This window comes from Melozone crissalis, unplaced genomic scaffold (assembly GCF_028551555.1).
Source record: "Melozone crissalis strain CALT ecotype California unplaced genomic scaffold, PUWL_Pcris_2 ptg000008l_1, whole genome shotgun sequence".
Lineage (NCBI taxonomy): Eukaryota > Metazoa > Chordata > Aves > Passeriformes > Passerellidae > Melozone > Melozone crissalis.
The window spans coordinates 6,264,807-6,284,799 of record NW_026535786.1 but is presented as its reverse complement, the minus strand read 5'-3'; the positions used below and the strand labels follow the sequence as shown (position 1 = coordinate 6,284,799).

General features: G+C 47.9%; 1 protein-coding gene across 1 annotated transcript; it reads left to right on the top strand.

The window, feature by feature from the left end:
* The first annotated feature begins 7,765 nt into the window (after positions 1-7,765).
* Positions 7,766-17,868, top strand: FAM181B (family with sequence similarity 181 member B). Its single transcript, XM_054270130.1, is given in 3 exon segments — positions 7,766-7,989; positions 16,541-16,755; positions 16,758-17,868. Coding segments are annotated over 3 exon segments (1,536 nt in total). The 3' UTR covers positions 17,855-17,868.
* The last annotated feature ends 2,125 nt before the right edge of the window (positions 17,869-19,993 follow it).

Below are 19,993 nucleotides of genomic sequence, written 5' to 3'. Positions count from 1 at the left end.
CTGCCCTTTCTTCTTCTGCAGTTGGCACATTTCATTATGTGCTCAAATTTCAGTCTGATGCTGACTCTCTGTGACCTCAGCATCTCTTGCCTATTTTAAAAGAAATTGCTTTTAATTGTATTTAAAGCTACAGCTGAACATATTTACAGGTTATGTTTGGTATGTACAAGATTACTACAGGGAGAAGTGAAAAATGGGATACCAGCATCAAAATTCAGCTCTAACAATGCAGCCAAAGGCCGCCTGCAGGTGCTGTGATCCTGAGGTGAGCATCACTGCCAGGGGCAGCCAAGGACTTGGTCAGGATCCTTGCCTTCCTCTCATGGGTTTCAGATCAACCAAACACTTAAATACACATTGACTAGTGGTGCACGAGCAGCTCCTGCCTACCAAAGTGTTCCTGCAATGGGCCTGGCATTTGGGACAGCCTCAAACCCCAGCAAAGGGCTGGTGAAGCCTGGGTGAGGCTGAGATGTGGCTTCCTTCCCTGCTTGGGTCCACAAAAGAGGCTCAAGATCCCACAAATCTGCTGAGCCTGTGGCTTCATGTTGTGGTGTTGGGGCCCATGGAGACCAGGAGCTATCTGCTGGGGGTGAATGAATTTGTGTGGGAAACATGTGGGAACCAGCATGACCCCCTGCATCCCTTCATTGCCATTTCCCATTTCCCAGGTGCTGACACCAAGCGGTTTGTTCTGCCCTCAATGCTGCAGCTGAGCTTGTTCCTAAAAAAAAAAACAAAACAAAACTCAAAGGGAAAAAAATAATTTGTGTGGGTTTCCTTCTTCCCTTCTTCCCTTCTTCCCTTTTCATCTTCTTTCCTGCTGCTATTCATTTAGCATGAAATAACCCTCCAAATCAATCCGGAAGAGATAATTTGCAACTGTTGCTGTTTTCCCATTGCTAATTGCTGGTTTGAAATCCCATTCACATTGCCCTGAATACACAGTCCAATGTTCCTAAGCTAAGTGCCTACCAGGTATTTTTCCCAATGGGCTTTTATTTCCCTGCAAAAACCCCCACAAACAACCAGTCCTGGATCACTGGTTGGATTTAATGGGACAATAGCATCTCCATAGTACATCTTGTTTCCGAAGCAGAGCAGTGTTTTGGCAGGCACCGACCTCTGCTGAGTTTCACAGGCCTGGTGGCATGTTTTGGTACTGGCAGAGCCAGAAATGAAGCAGTTAATTGCCCTACTGGGAAGGAGGAAATTTCTTGTAAAAATCCAGAATCTGGTTGAACAATGTGGCCTTTTATTTTTCAGCCTTGGAATCAAGCCTGGCTGCCCTTGTAAACAAAGAAAGGAAAGAATCACTGAACCAACCCAACACATAAAAACTGACCACGTCTGTCTTTGAAGTTCCCTTTATGTTGTTTGGAAAACTTGGGATTATAGAGATTTTTTTCTTTCCTTTTTTTTTCTTTTCTTTTCCTTCTTTTTTTTTTTTTTTTTTTTTTTTTTTTCCCTTAGAAAAAGAGGGATGGAAGTTAAGGGCAAAATTTTTCTTAAACAGAGCAGAAGTCATTAATTAAGTATCCCATTCATCCCCGAGGCACCGGCTCATCAATCAGATTTCTTATTAGCATTCTGATGACCCGCCTGACCCCCTGTCTCTGCACTGTCTGCATGACGACACCGAGCAGCAGACCACACACCGAACGGAGCAGGAGGAGCAGGAGGAGGAGGATTATTCCACACTTTTCCTTGCTCCAGGGCAGGGCACCGGGCTGGGAAGGGGAACGAGGATGGATGTTGCTGTTTTGGGTTGAGGCGAGTCAGTAAGTGGCTCCTGGAGAAGCAGCCCTGGGAGGGTGACTCAGGAGGTGTCAGCTGCGTGCACAGGGCTGGCACCCATGGCTTGGTGCTCTCACAGGGTTATATCAGCTATCATAGGGTATTTCTGCTCCCACCGGGGTCACGGGGCGCTTAAATCCAGCGGGAAGATCAGGATTTTAGCACAGTGATCACAGTGCTCTTACTCTCAGGTAACCCCTATCAGGAAATGATTGGGTCCAGAAAATGGGCTCCATAAGTAGGCTGTGTCCTCAGGGTGGGTAAGGGCCCCACATTACCACTCCTCCAGCCTTTCTCCTTCCAAATTATCCTAATTACAAGCTCTTATCTGATTAAATCTTTACAAAACTGCTTTTGAACAAGGTTTTATGTTTAAAAAAGAAAGAGGACAGTGACAGCAGCAAGCTGGGAGGCGGACACATCTTGAGAGAAAATGCAACTGCAGCGGTCCCTTGTTCAGAATGGGAATTTACATGTGCACACACATGCTCAGAGCATGCAGGGTTGAAGGAGTATGGGTTCAGATTATGTATAAGAAAGAAGTTCTTTGCAATGAGGTACAGAGACACAGGTGTCCCAGAGAGGAGGTGGATGCCCCATCCTTGGAAACATTTGAGGCCAGGTTGGATGGGGCTCTGACCAGCCTGATGTAGTTGAAGGGGTCCCTGCTCATTGCAGGTTGGTTGGGCCAGATGGCCTTAATGGTCTCTTCCAACCCAAAGAATTCCATGATTCTGCCAGGGAAGGCCGTGGCCAGTGGAGGAAGGCAGCAGTGGCAGTGTGAGTGGTGTGCCCATGTGTCAATAGAACCAGGAAGAGAACCAGGAATATGGCACTACTCTTAGGGCAACTTGTTACCAAGAGTTGGCTGAGATTGCTAAAGGAGATTTTTTCTGCCAAGTGTTCTTAAAATAAGACATTTTGACGAAGCTGGGGCTGCTGTTTTCCTATTTCTTTGTTATTTTCTCTTTTTCTTTCTCTTTTTCAAAAGCAGAAGGAAGGTGATGTGGTGGTGGATGGGCAAAAGGAAAACTGGGAAATGTGAATAAAATTCCAAAGTTTCTAAAGTATAGTTGGCTTGAAGCTGACCAAGTGTCACATACTCTCCTTAAAGTCTCCCAACGCTGGAGAGTTATCACCACAGATCATCTCTGGCCTTAGGCAATATTCCCTGAGTCGTGCTAAAACTGGTAGGGATTAGACACCTTCAGGAGTCTGAGCCTCAAGATTTAGTCCAACAAGAAAAGTCCCTGCAAATGCAGCAAATTGCATCTTCTCTCCAGCCAAACCCCAGTGCATGAAACATCCTTGTCTCTGGGGCTCATCCTCAAGGCAGAGGGTTGCTGTGACAATAAAGAGAACACAAAGATCCTTCCTGGAGATACCAAGATGCACATCAGTCTTTGCTGATGGAGGAGGAAATGGAGAGGATGGGAATGAAAGTGGGCAGCAGTTTCATTGTCATGTTAAACACCAAAGCAGCACTGGGAGCCAATACCTGACCCCAGGGCTTCACAAGCCACGCAGGAGCCTTTGGCACAAAGCTACAGGAACTCTTCAGCTTGCTGTCCCAATGCACCCTCAATTACTGGGCACCAGTGTGAGGGGTGCAAGTCAACTTCTTCTGCACCGTGCTCTGAAATTAGCATTTTGTTGTGGTTTAACCCCAGCCAGCAGCTCAGCCCCACACAGCCATGCAGTCATTCCCCCCACCCCTAGAGCAGCACAGGGAAGAGAATGGGAAGGGTAGAAGTGAGAAATAATGACAGTTTAATAGGTGAAGAAAAAGCTGCACACACAAGCAGAGCAAAATAAGGAATTTGTTCCCCACTTCCTAGGGGCAGGCAGGTATTCAGCCATCCCCAGAGGAAAGCAAGCAATGGTGACTTGGAAATGTTTTCTTAAGCATCAGTCTGAACATCCCAGGCAGCCTCTGTGGCCTCAAGTGCCCAACTTTGACTAATACTACAGAGGTGTAAGCATCCCCTCCTTGGCAAATAACTGTGGACCAGAGCCAACAGGATCAGCTGGGCCAAAAAAAACAAAACTCAAAGGGAAAAAATAATTTCTGTGGGTTTCCTTCTTCCCTTTTCTTCTTCTTTCCTGCTGCTATTCATTTAGCATGAAATAACCCTAAGGATAAGGGCAAGTCAGATATTAGACTATCAGTCAAAGTAGCTGGAAACTGCTTCCCTGGGCTACCAACACAGATGTATCTTCCATGCTGTCAGAAAGGGATCTGTGCATCCCAGACACTTTTTAAAAGGCCATCTTTTTTTCTTGGTGATGGGAAGAGTGCTTTGACAGACAGCTCTTAATGATGGTGCCTGACCCTGGGCATCCTCCCAAAGCTGCTACTGCTCTCAGAGCCCTAAAGACTGATACCCCATTGGGTTATTGCTGGACCTCTCTGCACAGCCCTTCCTGTCATGGAGCAAATCATGGATGGCACATGTCAGACTGTGAGGCTCATCCCCACACCTCCATCCAGCTGATTGCTGGTGTGTGTTCTGCAGCTGGGAAACACAGAAAGGAATTAAACCCATCACTTCCTGAAATGTTAAGGGGGTGGTTTAGATATTGACAGTGAAGTCTAGTTTTCATGGCCCTTGTTAACCTAAGTATCAGGTGGGGAGAGACTTCTGTGTGGGAGATCAGAGAATGCACAGAATTGTGAGGAAGAAGGCTCAAACCCTCTCCAATCTCTCTGGTGCAGCAAACAAGGAGGTGAATTCAGCTGGGTACCAGTTTGGTGGCTGCTGTTCTGGTGCTGGACCATCTCACAGTCAGGTATTGTTTGCAAAGATGGCATAAATTAAATTCCATGGAAAAAAATGAAACTGGATCTCTGGTGTCAGCAGCTCCTCTTATCATTTTTGTAGCCTGTTCACATTCCCTGGCAGATAATTGCCATGACTAACATTTATCTGACACAGCCAATTTTGCCACCAAAATCTGTTTTCTGACCTTAGCTGACAATTCACAAACATGACAGCTCCCCCCACAATAGTATAAATGCTAACAAAGCTCTCCTAGAAAATATATCGGTTTTGTGGGCACTACAAAATCAAAACAAGATGTGATGAATGCCAGAGAGCTGGATGGAGGTGCTGAGTGCCTGTTATTTCTCCGTCTTAGTGGTGGTTTGCTTCATCTGATTTGTTTATTCTGCTGCTGTCTGTTGTATCTTCAGACGCAGACACAATTTGTGCAGTTAGATGGCCATGCTGGAGAACCTGACTTCTGGGCTTCCTTCCTCTGTGATTTTCTGTATTTCCAAGAGGTCTGTAAGGTAGGAAAAGCTGGTATAAAGGACAGGTTTGGCAATGCAGTGGAGGGCTCTGGGGGTTCAATCAGTGTTCAGGTGTCAAGATTGAAAAAGGACAGATTTATCTTTTAGCAGCAGTTTGGGCTGTTCACCATGGGGCTGTGTGTGATGCTGGCCACAGGCAGTGGTGGGAGCTGGGCTGAGACAGGGAAAAAGGAAGGACCACAGCAGAAAGAAGTGCACAGGTTTGCCTGTGGCTCATCAGCAGATTTCTAATCTAACAAGATTCTGCTGCCCTGCCCAATTCCCTCTGAAAGGGACCCAAGTTTCCATAGATCTCCACTCAAGTCATGTGCATAGTAAACCCCCAGTTTGTCCTCTGGGACACAGACTGGGCAGGATCTCAAGGAGCCCTAGCTGGATAGATGTGGGAACATTTCATCCACAATGATTTTTTGAGCACCTGATAGTTAAGTTGTCTTTCTCAAGAACTAAATTCTGCAAGTGAATCTGCCCACCCTTTCTAAAATTCTGTTAACAGTTCTTCTGCCCTCTTTCTCCTTCTGATTCTTCCTCCATGAAGCCCATACCATCCCATGAACCAAAATCATGCTTCTAAGGAAAACCACCTTTAAACAGTGCATCTAGGCCATGAGTTAACTCTGCAGTGATCCACACTAGTGGTTCCCACCTGAAGATCAGAGATGAAGGCTCCAGTCTGCAGAGACGGCTCAAAGATGGTATCTTGCACAAAAAATATCACCAGATGTACTGAAAACAGATATACATAACTTCCTCTGGGCAAAACTGAGAGCACAGTATTTGTATTTCCATATCTCCATGTCTGGCTGCTTGTGAGGGTGACAGGCTCAGAACTGGCCTGAGCCATTGGCAAAAGGGCCCACCCTGTCTGTGTCTGAGGATGTAGTCTGAATCCTCTCATCCCTCAGGGTTTTCCAGTGGATTCTATTCTTCCTCCTTGTGATGACACTAGGAGACTGAATTTTGTCGATATTGGTGAGTCTCCCCATCCAAGCTGAACGACGGCCCCATATTCCCTTTCAGATCCTTCTTAAGAGTCCCTTTCATAGGCCCACAAGAAATAATTAAAAGTTGTTTGGAAAATAATGTCTTTCCTCACTTCCATTTTCCTGAGCATCCAGTCATATGAACAAGGCTTACTACATCTGGCAACTATTTGTTGTGCTGTCTGTACATTCTTGGCATGAGGCTAATTATGGATATTTTGATATATTAGTAGATTTTCTAAACCTAAAAATGGGAGTAAGAGGGATTAGATGACTTGGAGATTTTGGAGAGAGGTGCTCTCTGTTTCTCCCTTTTCCAGCTTTGTTCCCAGTCCAGTTTAAACCTGCAATGAACAAAAGTAGTTACTGGATGGGAGTGTCCCCCTCAAGAAGGAGCGTGGTGACCTCTGAATTTCTAAAAACCATTTTCAGGACATTTTGGGCAACTGCCTGCACTGGTTTGGCGCTTGTAGCTCCAATGGATGTTGGGACAAATCTGGCAATTCTCCAGATCTGGTTGAGATTAGTTTGATTAAGTTGATAATGGGGCTCTTTTCAAGGTCAGCAGGAAAACAAGGTCAGCAGCATCACTGAAATAGGACAGGGGAGTTACTCTGGAGCTGCCTGCTTCTCCCCATGAATAAGAGATTAGGGGTGAGATCCCGCAGGGTCCTCTTTGACAGCCACAGTCAATGGCTTCGGAGTATTTCCTGTTTGGTTGTCCTGTGGCAATCTGGTGGGCAGGGCCTTGTGGTCCTCACTGAGGTCCTTGCTGAGCTGGATGAGGGCTGTGGCCATGGCTGTGCCCATCCTGGCTGGCACAGCCGGGCTCCTCTTGTGGCTCCATGGGGAGGGGATGACGAGAAACCCTTGCACAGCCCACCTGAGGGAGGATGGGTGTCCTAGGGTGATGTTATGATGCTTGTATCCCCATTGGTGTGTTCTGTTTATGCTGGATATCATGTTCTGTGCCTTCAAGACTGGCTCTGAAGAGTGAAAGTTTCGTTTTGGTTTCGTTATCAGCCTCTCCCCCATGGCTGGCGGGACACACAGATAGGGCGGTACATAGTGCTGCTTTTGCTTTTTGCTTTGCTCTTGCTCATGCTTCTGCTTTGCTTCTGCTTTGCTCTTGCTTTTTGCTTCTGCTCATTAGCTAGTTTAGCTAAGCAGTCCGAATTTTCCCTGGACTGTTTTTCCTTTCACTTTTTTGAACATACTTGAACCTGCTCCAGACTGGGACCTGGGAACACTGGGAGTTTTGCACCTTGTGGCTGCAGCAGCTGCCCCAGCACCGGAGGGACTCATAACAGAGTGTCCACCCCCAAAAGAGACTTTCTGAATTTGTCATCTTTTTCAGAGCGGTGACAGAGTGGTGTCATCCGGTATTGTTCATTTTCTGTGCTGGGGGGTGCTTTGCCTGTTAAATAAACAGGTTCTTTCCACTTCTCTCCAAGAAATCCTTCCTTAACTGGTTGAGACGAGGGGTCATGTGGATTTCCTTTCTGGAGGGGCCCCCTTTTGGAGGTTTTCTCCCAAATTTGCCCTAAACCAGGACAGTGGGAAGCAAAGAAACCCTGCATCCTCCAGCTGGGAACCCCTGAGAGCGCAGGGACGGAGACAAGAGCATCAACACACGGAAAGGGCTAGGCCTGAATGTGGTGATGGAGGCCCCATGGAGGGGGGCATGGAGGATGCTGGATGGGGCATGGAGGATGGCAGCCATGGAGCTGGTGCTGCCAGGCCCCACCTGTCAGGGACCCCCAGCCCGTCCCGCCTGGCGCTCCGGGCACGCCGGGCGGGAGCAGCACGTTCCCACCGCCGGGTGCGATATGACGGCGTGCCAAAGGATCTCTGCGAGCTGAACAGGGGGGAATATCCTGGCATAGAATTTAAAATGTGCTCTAACCTTTTCTGCAAACTGAAAGCAAGAAAAATGCTCATAAAACTAGTCTTTGTGCACAGAAAGAAGTCCGTTTTTATACTGTTGCTAAGTTCCTTATTGTTTTCTGGCTGTTTTTTGTGTTTCTGTGGCAGCCTTTTCTGTGGGCCTCTTTCAGTGACTTAGCTATATTGGCCTGCAGATAATTAGATCAGTGCTATCATTTTCACTGTCCTTTTTCCTCTGGAGCAATTTGCATGATAATGGCAGTTTGTGCGACTCTCTCCCTCCGTCTCCCTCTCTCTTTTAACCAGACACCATTTTTAAACATGAAATAATTCAGGGAACAATCTGTGAGTGGCTCTGTTAAGAAAAGACTGAAAAATCTGGTTAAGAAAATATTTCTGGTAACCAAGAATCCAATATTTATGTCAGCTGTAGGTTTAAAAAAGAGGTCTTTTCTTAACAGCATTTTTGGTCTATATTTTAGTCCATATACAGTATTGGCTGTATGCAAAGCTCCTAACCACAGCATACTCCCAGTCTGGGTATAAATGTCTTTATTATATGTCTATCTAGACAATTTATAGGAAAATAAAATATTAGAATCTAAACTCCTAATGAAACCTACGACAGGTACCATTTGAAAGGCAGCTGTGCCCCACAAACTTGCTCTGACCCCTCTTGCTGTGAGCAAAGCCTTTTGTCCTTCAGGATATGCCCAAATCTAAGCAGGAGAGCAAACCCACTGAGACCCAGAGCTTGGCCTGGGTGACTGACACTGGTGCTGTGGTGATTTAGGGTCTGGGCTTCCCATGGGACAACATATCATGGGCCAGGGAAGCTCTTTGTACAGGAGCAGAATCTGCTGCCGTGCCCAGGTCCTGCACACCAGTGGCCATCTCAGCCTCCAGGCCGTGCTGCACCACTGAGAACATCATCTTTGCTGTAACAAAGGGGCCTTGGGACCAATTCCTGCTCCTGATGAGATTAAACTCCCTGCAGACATACCTCAGCAAGGGAGAAAAATAAATAGTGGAAAAAAAAATAGAGAGTTAATAAAATTGATCCTGGTATCTGAAGACTGTGAAATTAATTTGAGACTCTGATTTCCCTGTGGTAGGTCAGGCAAGGAACATCAGCTGTCCTACACCTGCTAATTTTTCACATGGATCTTCATGTCACCCTGGCAAAAATGTACTCCTGGTCTGGCTTCAGATCTTGGAGGGCCCCTCAGAGGAGCCCAGTGCTGCAGTGGATGGGTAGCAAGGCTGAATATAAAAAAATCAAATTTGCCTGTTGAGTTAAGCTTATTAAAGATGATTTGAAATTTCCTAAAAGACAATTTTTGATAGGCAAGACTGGACACAGTTTTGATAGCTTTCTAAGTTAAAAGCAAAACAATTAAAATTTCCACAGTTGTTTTTCTTTTTATGAGAAAAAGGTTCCTGTAAAGAAATGGGGTTTAATGAGTTTTCATTTATGTGAGTTAATTAACCAATTATTTTTATTTAAGTACTGGAACCTGTTGCTGAACATGAGAAAAAGATTCTTGTAAAGAAATGGGGTTTAACCAATTTTCATTTATGTGAGTTAATTAACGAATTGTTTTTATTTAAATACTGGAGCATGTTGCTGAACAGTATTTTTACAGATGAACTTGTGCTGCAAATATCTCATAACAATTGTAACACATCAGAAAAACTTCCCTGTGGGTAAATATCTGCAAGGATTGGGCTCTCTTTTTGTGTGCCATGGGGTCACACGAATCCCAGAATGGTTTGGGCTGGAAGGGACTTTAAAAGTCTAATTCCAAACCCCTACCTTGGGCAGGGACACCTTTCACCAGACCAGATTGCTCAGAGCCTCATACATCCTGGCTTAGAACACTTCCAGGCTTGGGACATCCACAGCCTCTCTGGGCAATCTATTCCAGAGCCTCACCACTCTCTCAGTAAAGAATTTCTTTCTTACATCTAACCTAAACCTATCTTCTTTCAGTCTAAAGCCATTCCCTCTTGTCTTGTCACTCCAGGCACTTGTGAAAAGCCCCTCTCTGTCTCTCTTGTCGCCTCTTTAGGTACTGGAAGGCGCTTGAAGATTTCCCCAGAGCCTTCTCCTCTCCAGGCTGATCCATCAGCTTAGCTGCACTGAGAGACACAAAGGAGTAGGAAAAGTTATGATAACACTGCTGTGGTCAGATGTGCCTGAAAATCACCTTCAATTCAGACAGAAGTCACCTCCAAGTCAGCCTGGCTGAAGCATCATTTCAGAGCTGCCCAGAGAGGCAGAGAGTGCTGATCCCAGGCCACGGGGGAGCTGGAAGGACAAGCAGAGTCCAGCTCATTGCTACACGGAGCAAAGATGCCACAAATCATATGGAGATTTTGACATGGGGTTTCCTGGCTCAGGAAAATTGATTATTCCCAAAGAGAGGGCAGGGACAGGGAGCGGCTTACCAGAGTCATGAGAATTGCTGATGCCCAGCAATTGTGAATGTTATATCCACCCAGCAGAGTTATTCATCCCCCAATGAAATCCAGTGGAAGTGGCTTCACTGGGAATGGGACCAGGTCCTCACCTCAGAGCATAAATGCTGACAGAGAAGGCTTCTTTCTGCAGCAGTGCTGCCAAGCAGTGTGTGACCATGGCCACAGGCAGCCCAGAGGGCGCCGGGCCCTCCCCTGCTCTCCCCTGTGCTGTGGGTGCTGCATGGCAGGCCCTGAGGGACACCCAGCACCTCTGGTACCAGGGCCCACGCTGACATACATGAAGGCTCTTCTGCAGCGTTTGTAAATCCTCACCCTTTGCATCAGGTAAGGTTTGAGGAGCTCCTGTCCTCCCCAAAGCCACACAGCCCCTTCTCAAAGGCATGTAGCGCCTCCTCAAAGCCTGCCAGGGACCAGGAGATCAAACAAGCTGGCTCCTGCCAAGCAAAAAATCCCAACATTACAGGGAAGATAGTCTGCAGCAAACAGGACAGTGCTTGACATAACTTGCTGCCTGATAGCATTTCACATTTCATCCAAGAAGCAACCTGCACTACCAGAGAAATAAAGGAAGGAATTTGATCCTAACCCCTGCACATTTACCTTCAGAAATGTCCCTGAGTGAAGATAAAACCCTGAAAACTTAAAGGAATACACAAGAACTGAGGACAAAAAAAATTCTCAATAGTGTGAAAAATGGTTTATTTTCTAATTCATTTTATGTATTTGTAAATGTTTCCTCATAGAATATTTCTACCAGTAGCCAAGTGCCAGATTAGGAGCAGGACTTAATGAAAAACAAAATTACAATTTCAACCCCCAAGTCTCTTTCCTGAAGATGCCAGTGCTGTTTTTTGTACAGCACTTGCAGTGGTGAGTCAACAGTTGATAAACCACAAGAGGTGGCTTATCAACTTATTAAATGCACTATTTTTTTCACAGACAAGTTCATGATTTTGCAATTCTTGTGGGATTTTGATCTACTCCAGGTAATTTATAATCAAACTTTATTTTAATCTACTCCAGGTAATTTATAATCAAATTTCAAATAATTATAGACAATTTAGGTGGAAGACTGACGTATTTCAGCTAATTTCAGCATTCTTCCTGAATGCTCCATGTTTTCAGAGTATGAAAAAATATTAAGCCCATTGAAGGTAGCTTCAGTAAAGAGCTGAAAGCCTGCTGCCATCACTTTATATACAAGATTTGAACAAAAATCAGAACAGTGTGAAGAAGATGAGGGTTTCTTCAATCAGGAAGTTTACATAAGGAAAAAATAGCTACAATGTGAAATGTAATAGCAATACTACGTTTTTTAAGCTGATGCTGAGGTTTCTTTTCCGATGAGCTGCCCCAGGAATTAGATTTGGACATGGTCCCTTCCCCATTGCACGTTTCTTCTGATGTTCTTGTCCTTAAGCTTCCAGTCTACATTCACACAGATAGATTCTCTTCACAACATTTCATATATAAAGTACAGAACACAAGTGAGGAACAGGATTTAAAATTTCCAGATAAAGGAGACTGAGATGGCTGTGATGGAAGAGCTGACTCACTGCCCCAGGTTTCCACTGGAGTAACCTCACTGAAATAAGGAATTTCACCCCTCCAAAACCAAGAGTTGGGTCAGGCTCAGCTGAATGATGGAATTTTGCATTTATTCAGAAGATTAAATGGAGTCCCCCATGTGTGCTGGTTTTTCAGCTGAGTCCTGCACACCTCACATGGGCAAAACACCCCCTGCACTATGAGCAACATGATGGCAGACCTGGGCACTGAAGGACTGGACTGCACAGCACCGCAGAATTTCAGAAAATACTGGCAAACTGGAAATAAAGTGTTTCCCTCATGACTTTATGAACTCAGCTCCAGTGGAAGCTTTGCCTACATAAAGTTGATGTGATGAGGGATCTACATACAAATATTAAATTCATGTTAAGGGGACTAAATTTGGCTTAAGTGGAAAATGCCTTTCATCTCTCCTGATTTTATTGAGTATTTTATTGCAATTTTTTCTTTATTAGTGGGAAAGCAAATCAGTGTGTTTTAAAATTGTTCCCACTGTTGTGAGTATAAACTTCCTGAAGATTTTAGCCTGTTTGCAAGAGATTGAGTAAAATAAAGATTTTTTTTTTTTAGGTCAACATTTTCTTCTGGCAGACTGAGCCTGAAGTGCACTTTATTTCCCTTTAATTTAACAGCTCCAGCAGCTTTTCCAGTTAAATCGACTGTTCATTATTGAGCCCATTTATGAAGGGCTGTGCAGTGCAGCTTAATGAATCCCTGGCACAAAGCTCCCTTTCAGTGTAGGGAAAGAATAGCAGCCTATTTAGGTCCTGTAGGGCTGTATGTCAAAGGCTGCCTATAATACTTGTCAGGGAAGGGCAGAAATTCCCACTGATATAAGAATGTGCAAGAAATCAACTTTCACAACCAAGTCGCCGATTAAGGCGCGATCAGGAAATGAGTCTGTAGGTTGGGAGCGGTGACACCTGTTTGGGCAGCCAGATTTTCCCAGAACTCGATAACCATATGGGCCATACAACCAGGAAGGGGGAAAAAAAGAAAAAAAGAGCCCTCCCTCCCCTGTCTCAGAGATTTCCTTACTTTCACACTGCCTCCCTGATGCCACGATGAAAGGAAAGTGGGTGCTGTGAATTGTGAGAGCCGGGCTCAGCGCTGGATTTGGTTTGCCTTCCCTAGGAGAAGGTTTTGCTAGTGATCATAAAATCATGGAACAGTTTGGGTTGGAAGGGACTGCAAAGATCGCCTGGTTCCAACCTCCCTGCAGTGAGTGGGGACATCTTCAACAAGACCAGCTTGCTCAAAGCCTCATCCAGCCTGGCCTTGAACACTTCCAGGGATGGGGAATCAACCACCTCTCTGGGCAACTTGCACCAGTGTTTCACAACTCTCATCATAAGACATTTCTTCCTTATATCAGCCTGAATCTATTTCCTTTTAGTGATGAGGCACAACATGAGATATTTCTTTCAGGCTGAATCCCAGTGAGATCCTTCCCTGGCATGGAAGAGGATTTACCCTGGGACACTTGGACACTGAGGTGAGCAGCCCCATGAGCTTCAGGAGGGCAGACAGAGCTTCTGCAACTGGCTCCAGTGAGGAGCTGCTCCCCAGAAGTGCTGGCACTGTAATGCTGCCCTTGACTATGCAATGCTTCCTCGCTTGTGGAAACTGCTCTCCTTTCTGTCCCGCCTGGGCTGCAAGGATAGCAAATTGTTCTTCTTGTGAAGGGCTCAGTCGTGTGGCCATGAGCTCAATCTGTGGTCAGAGCAAAGCATTAGTGATCAGGGCATGCTCCTACTCCCTTTGATTCTCAGTGATTCTGCCCTGGTTTTCTAAAAAAGCCAAGTTTGATGCCAAGGGTGTTACTCTCAGAAGCCTTGGTTCAACCCCCAGACATGGTTGAGATGCTGCTCCCTATAACAAGCATAGGAAAATGCACAAAGCCAGATAAATTTCCTATGCAAAAGTGAGAAAAAAAAAAAAGCAGTATAACCCCTGGAGCCCATTAGTAAGCACTGAGTGCTTTCCTGTGGGATGAAGGTTTGGGATGGTGGAAGCAATTCTGCAGCCACTTCACTCACCCCAGTCTGTTCAGGGTAAAGTGCAGGGAAAAGCACATCTGGTCCAAAATTTTGCCTGGGACTGGGGCTATTTTGTGGGTCTAAACCCAGCATTTCCTGGACATTAGACCCTGCTAGTGAGCTGAGGTGGATAGCTGGGCCTGAGAGTCACCACAAGCGGACTCAGCATCAGCATCCTGAAAGGGCACAGGCAGAAGACAAGCAGTCTCATACAGCTGCTAGAAAAGAGATGTTTTTCAGAAATAACCAAACTGTTATTTCCTTGAAAAAAATCAAGTTTCTTTAAAAGTTGTTGACATCATGTGGCTTAGCAAATTTCCCTCCAGGCATTGCCCAACTCGGGGTAATCAGCTCTGCCTGAGAGAACACGGAGAATAAGCATGTTTAATGCAATTATGAAGGCTTTCTAAATCTCCAGATCTGGTTGAGAATATGTAAATTCAGCTGCTTAGCACAACTGAATGCAAACTTTCCTTTGCATGCCTGACAATTGTTTTAATACTCTCCAAGTTTTAGGAGGTAATAAAGTCTCCCGCTAAACCGTAGCTGAGCTCTCAAAGCTGTTTAATTGAATGAATTCAGCCTTACAGAAGAGAAGCTGGGGCTTTCAGCTCTTTTTTATCTGAGCCACCGGATATTTATCCACTCTTCATATAATGCCACCCAGACTCATTAACAAACCCTTTAGACAAGCCAGGGAATATTGCTGCTACAATGCTGAGGCGGATGCTAATTTGAGGACAACTTCATTGCCGCTCTCTTTGAATAATTTCATGTTGCTCACATAAGAAATAATCCCAGACTGTCTGCACATCCTGTGAAGGACAGTGACCCCCATTTTCTAGACCCATGTCCAGCTCAAAGTGGCCTCACAGGGGATGCAAAACTATCTAGTGGAGCACATGGGGGATGTATATGTTGTTCTTTACATTTTCCCATCAATAAGGGAGCTTGGAGCAGGCTGCAAAGCTTGACAGGGCTTGACAGGGCCTGAGGGTAACAGCTCGGATCGTTAATCCCTGTCAGTTGTATTCCAGCTAAGTCCTTTAAATCCACCTTCTATGTAGACATACTCATTCTGATATGGAGAGATACAGAAACTTCCCAGAGCCCTCTGCCTACCAGGGATCTTTTGCTTCAATCACACAGTTACACTCAGAGCAAGTCCCGAAATAAGAGACTCCGGGAGCCTCCAGCTGAGCAAGTTTGGCAAAGGCGACCCAGTCCGGATGGGCCGGCAGCAGAACCCAGGCTGTGCCTGGGACTGTGAGGTTCTGCTTGCTGCTGGGACCTTGCTGAGAGCTGCTGGTGAGAGATCAAGAAAATCAGCAATCTTGTTTTGTAGAACATATTGCGCCTTCTTTTCCTCCCACGAAACACATGCTTTCTCCTGTTTTCTCTTTGCAATACTTGCTTTGCATTCAACAAGTGTTTCAAACCACAGTGAGGTGAATTTGGCTAGTTTTTCCATTTTACCACTAATTACAGTCCAAGTCCTGTCTCACTTTCCTTCTGCAGTTTTGGTTTCTGTTTTTTCCTCCCAATATAAATCTGCTGCATTTCCAATGAACTGATGCAGACATTGAAAACTCACTTTATTTAATTCCAAATTGGATATGAATCTTCATTTAGTTTTGAGCATATAAAAACATTGAACATAAATCTGGAGCTGGGTTGTGGGTTGTTCTGCATCAGTGTAAGAGTTTTCTGAAGACAAATTGAAATACCTTTTCCCCATAAAAAAAGACAAGATAGTTTCTTCAGGAGTTGTTAATAGTACTTTAAGTAGCTTCACTAACTTTTTTATCTTTTATATGGAAGATTTATACTGCTGCTTCACTCAGCCCATGCAACACCACAAGCAAGGTGGTCCAGTGGAAGGTGTCTGTGCTCACTGTAGGGAAGTTGAACTAGATGAACTTTAGAGTCCCTACCAGTCCAAACGATTACATAATTCTGTGACTTTAAGTCCCCACACCCCAGCCGTTTGAAATCTCTACTGGATCACAGCTCTGATTTTTCTTAGGACTTGACTAGACAGAGAATACGCCACACAATGTGCATATCAATGAGCTTGGAAAGAAGCATCCTTTACAAATCAATTTAAGTGTGTGTATCCTGGCGGCTGTCAGAGCGGGAGCATGTCCCGAGCCCTCGCACCCAGAGCCGTGCGAGCGCCGGGCCGGACCCCAGAGGGAGGAACACGATTTGTGCCAGCCGGGCAGCTGCAGGAGCGGGGACACGGCTAATGGGGACTGAAGGATGCTGCGCACCGGCTCTGGGGTGCCTGCGAGTGTCTGGCCAGGTGATGCCGTGCACCTGTCCCGGAGAGTGTGTGTGTGTGTGTGTGTGTGTGTGTGTGTGTGTGTGTGTACACCTGTCCCGGGGTGTGTATGTGTGTGTGTACACCTGTCCCGGGGTGTGTGTGTGTGTGTGTGTGTACACCTGTCCCGGGGTGTATACACCAGTCCCGCGGGGCTGTGTCTCTGTCCCAGGGCGGGGGTGTCCCAGTCCCGGGGCGATGCTCGTCCCGCCCCGCCGCTGCCGGTGTTCCCGCCCGGCTCGGTGGGTTGGGGGGTGCAGCCGGCCCGGCCCCCGGGCTCCCGGCGGGGAGGGCCGGGCCAGCCCCGCTCTGATCCCTCCTCCTCCTCCTCCTCCTTCCCCGCCCGCCGCCTTTTCCCCGCTCCGCCGCCCGCCGGGCGCATCCCAGCGGACTCTGTCGGGACTCAGGGCGGCGGCGTTCGCCGCCGGCCATGGCCGTGCCCGCCGCTCTGCTCAGCCCGCACCACCTCCTCTCCTTCTGCTTCCCCGCCTCCGCCGGCGGGCTCCTGGGCTATGCCGACCTGGAGAAGGGCTACGAGGGCGGCGGCGGCGGCGAAGCGGGGGACTTTAGAGAAGCCACCCGGGACCTGCTGAGCTTCATCGACTCGGCTTCCAGCAACATCAAGCTGGCGCTGGACCGGCCGGTGAAGTCCCGGCGGAAGGTGAACCACAGGAAGTACCTGCAGAAGCAGATCAAGCGCTGCACCGGCATCATCGCCGCCGCCGCCCCGCCGCCCGCCGCCTGCCCGCCCGCCGCCTGCCCCGCCCGGCCCGCGCCGCGCCGGGAGCCCGCGCCGGGCAGCAGCCTGCAGAGCAAGAGCCTGGCCGCCCTCTTCGGCTCCCTGCAGCGGGGCCGGGGCGCGGCGGGCGGCGCCGAGGCACGGGCGGGCGGCGCGGAGCGGGCGGCGGGCGGCCCGCGGAAGGTGCCGCTGCGGGACCGTAACCTGCCGCCCTCCTTCTTCACGGAGCCCGCGTTGCCCGGGCCCGCCGCCCGCGGGCCGCCCTCCAAGGAGCCGGAGAAGGGCGGCGGGGCGGGCGGCGCCGAGGCCACCGAGTTCCTGGAGCTGCTGTGCCCCGAGTACGGCGCGCTGCTGCCCGAGCACGCCGCCCCGAGCGACGCCTTCGGCGGCCGGCTGCCCGCCGAGCTGGGGCTGGAGCACGGGCTGTACGAGCTGCCGCTGCCCGCCGGGCCGCACCCGCTGCTGGGCGGGCTGCTGTACCCCGAGCCGCCCTGGAGCCCGGCCGCGCCCTGCAGCCCGCCCAGGAAGGCGCCGCCCGAGCCGCTGCGCCCCATCTACCCCGGCGGCGGCGGCGCCGAGCCCGTGCCCGGCAGCGAGGAGCCGGGGGGACACCTGCCCGCGGGGTTCGCCCCCTTCTTCCCCGAGTGCCCGCTGCCCCCGCCGCAGCCGCCCTACGACTACGGCGGCGGGTACCACCGCGGGGCCTACCCCGGCCTCTAGGGCCGCCGGCGCCCCGCGGGCAGTGGGGCAGCGCGGGGATCCGCACACTGCGCTGCATGCGAGAGCCCCGCAGCCGAAACCGCAGCCACGGCCCCCGCAGGATTTACCCTTGTGCACTGCCAGTCTCCTCCTCCTGCGGTTTGGGCGACGCTGCAAATAAAATGTGAAACTTTGGGTTTCTTCAGGTCTTTTTGTAGCGGCCGGTGCCCCCCTTTCATCCTCCTTCCTTAGGGGCCCGGGCCTGGCTGGCTGTAGGCGGACGCGTTGCTGAACCTGTGGGCGACCTGGGGATAGGGGCTGCGCTCCTCAGAGGCCGCGGGGACCACTCGTCAGTGATTTCAGTCTAATTCTAAAGCTCGTGTCAACACTTGAGGTGCGTTTAACATTTTTCCCAGGCTCACGTTTGTCACAAGTGCTGGCAGGTGTTCAGCTGAGGACACAAAGGCAAGAAAGCAAAGCGAAATTAAAAATGCTGCTACAAAAACTCAGTGTCCTGAAATTTTAACAGCGTCTTGCAGAGTCTTGCAAAACGGCAATTTACAGCGATTCGTAAGTTAATTGATGGTGTAAGTTCGGGACAAAAATGTACTGTAGCCACTGCGGCCATGTGATTCCTACAGACTGTTGGATTTCTTCCAGGAATGTGTCAAAGCTCAGAAAGCGATGCGGCTCCGTCTCATTGTGTACAGGAGATTATTTGATAATCATTTAAGTTATGTAAAAGAGTCTATGATAGGTCCTATAAAAATAAAGCTACACAATAGATCCGAGATGTGTGGTTGTTACTGCTGTTGGGACGCGACGTTCAGGGGGCTTTCACCTCCATCCTCTGTAATAGTTTCTTGGCAGGAGTTAAGACAGGCAGCGGGTTTTGTCTTTTCCAAATCTTTTGAAATTGTGTATTTTATCCACAGCGACCCGTGCTTGTTTGGCCTTCATTTGTGCCGTCTGTTTCTGTAACTTGGTAGAAAGAAAGGAGCGATAATATGCTACAAAGTCAAGGGATGAAAATTGTTACAGTTATGAAAACAGATCAAAATACTCGGAGGTTTCCTATTGAAATGCAAGTTTTCAAAGGCAATCCTGCAGTCTGGCTCCCTGCCAGTGGATTGTTTGTTTTTTAAACGGGATCCACATAGGGATCAGCCTGGGGTTTTACCCTCAGCCTGGGGTTTTACCCTTGGTGGTGGTGACAAATCCTTGTGCCTTCTGTGTTTTAAAAGATAGTGTGGAAGGTAAAGCAATTTTTTTTCATTCTTCTACCCAGGTTTAACTTTTCAGAGATTTGGGGTCAGCATGCTGGGAAGTGTGGAGAGGTGAAGCAAAATCTTTTGGAGATAAACTGAGATAATTGTTTTGGCAAATGTTTTAATTTTACTTTCATAAGCAAGAGCTGTAACTGCTGCCTCCTCTTTCCTCCCCACAAGCTGCCCAAGTGTCCACAAGCTGTATGGAAGGAACCACCGTGGATGAATGTCCACAACACTCCAGCGTTTGATAGCTGGGTGCTGTTGAGGAAATGCACTTTTCAAGAACAATTTTGCAGCAGTTTATTTCACTCAGCTTCTCCAGAGCGTGTATGAGGATCAATGGCCAGCGTGTCCAGCCAAGGTAGCTACAAATTAGGTTAATCCTGCCCTGCTGCTGGTTTTGATGATGGGACAGTGTTCTGCTCTGTGAGCTCTGTCCTGCCTTCTTCACTTTGGCAAACCTCCCAGCTTGCATTAGTGAGCTGCACACTGCCAGCTCCCACCAGAGCTTGCATCCAACTGCGTCTGAGACTACCTGGGCAAGACCAGCTGGAAGGTTATTGCAGGTGGAGATGTGTTGGATTATTTTTTTGTTTGTTTAGCTCCTACTTCAAGCATGTCAGTTTGCAGTGTGTCTTGATACCTGCTCAGAATTATTTCAGCTTAATGATGCTGTGCTAATAATCTGAGTGCCCATTTTTCTCCCCTGAGCTGTGCACCTAAGATTTGCAAATGATGGGGGAGCTGATAATGCAGTGGTCCCAGGTAAGGAGCAAACCCACCTGTTTTAGGATTTATATATCTCATAACCTCAGTAGGCAAATGTGTATTAACTGGGCATCTAATCCTGAAGACTTTATAGCCTATCATGTCAGCTGTCTCACAGGTG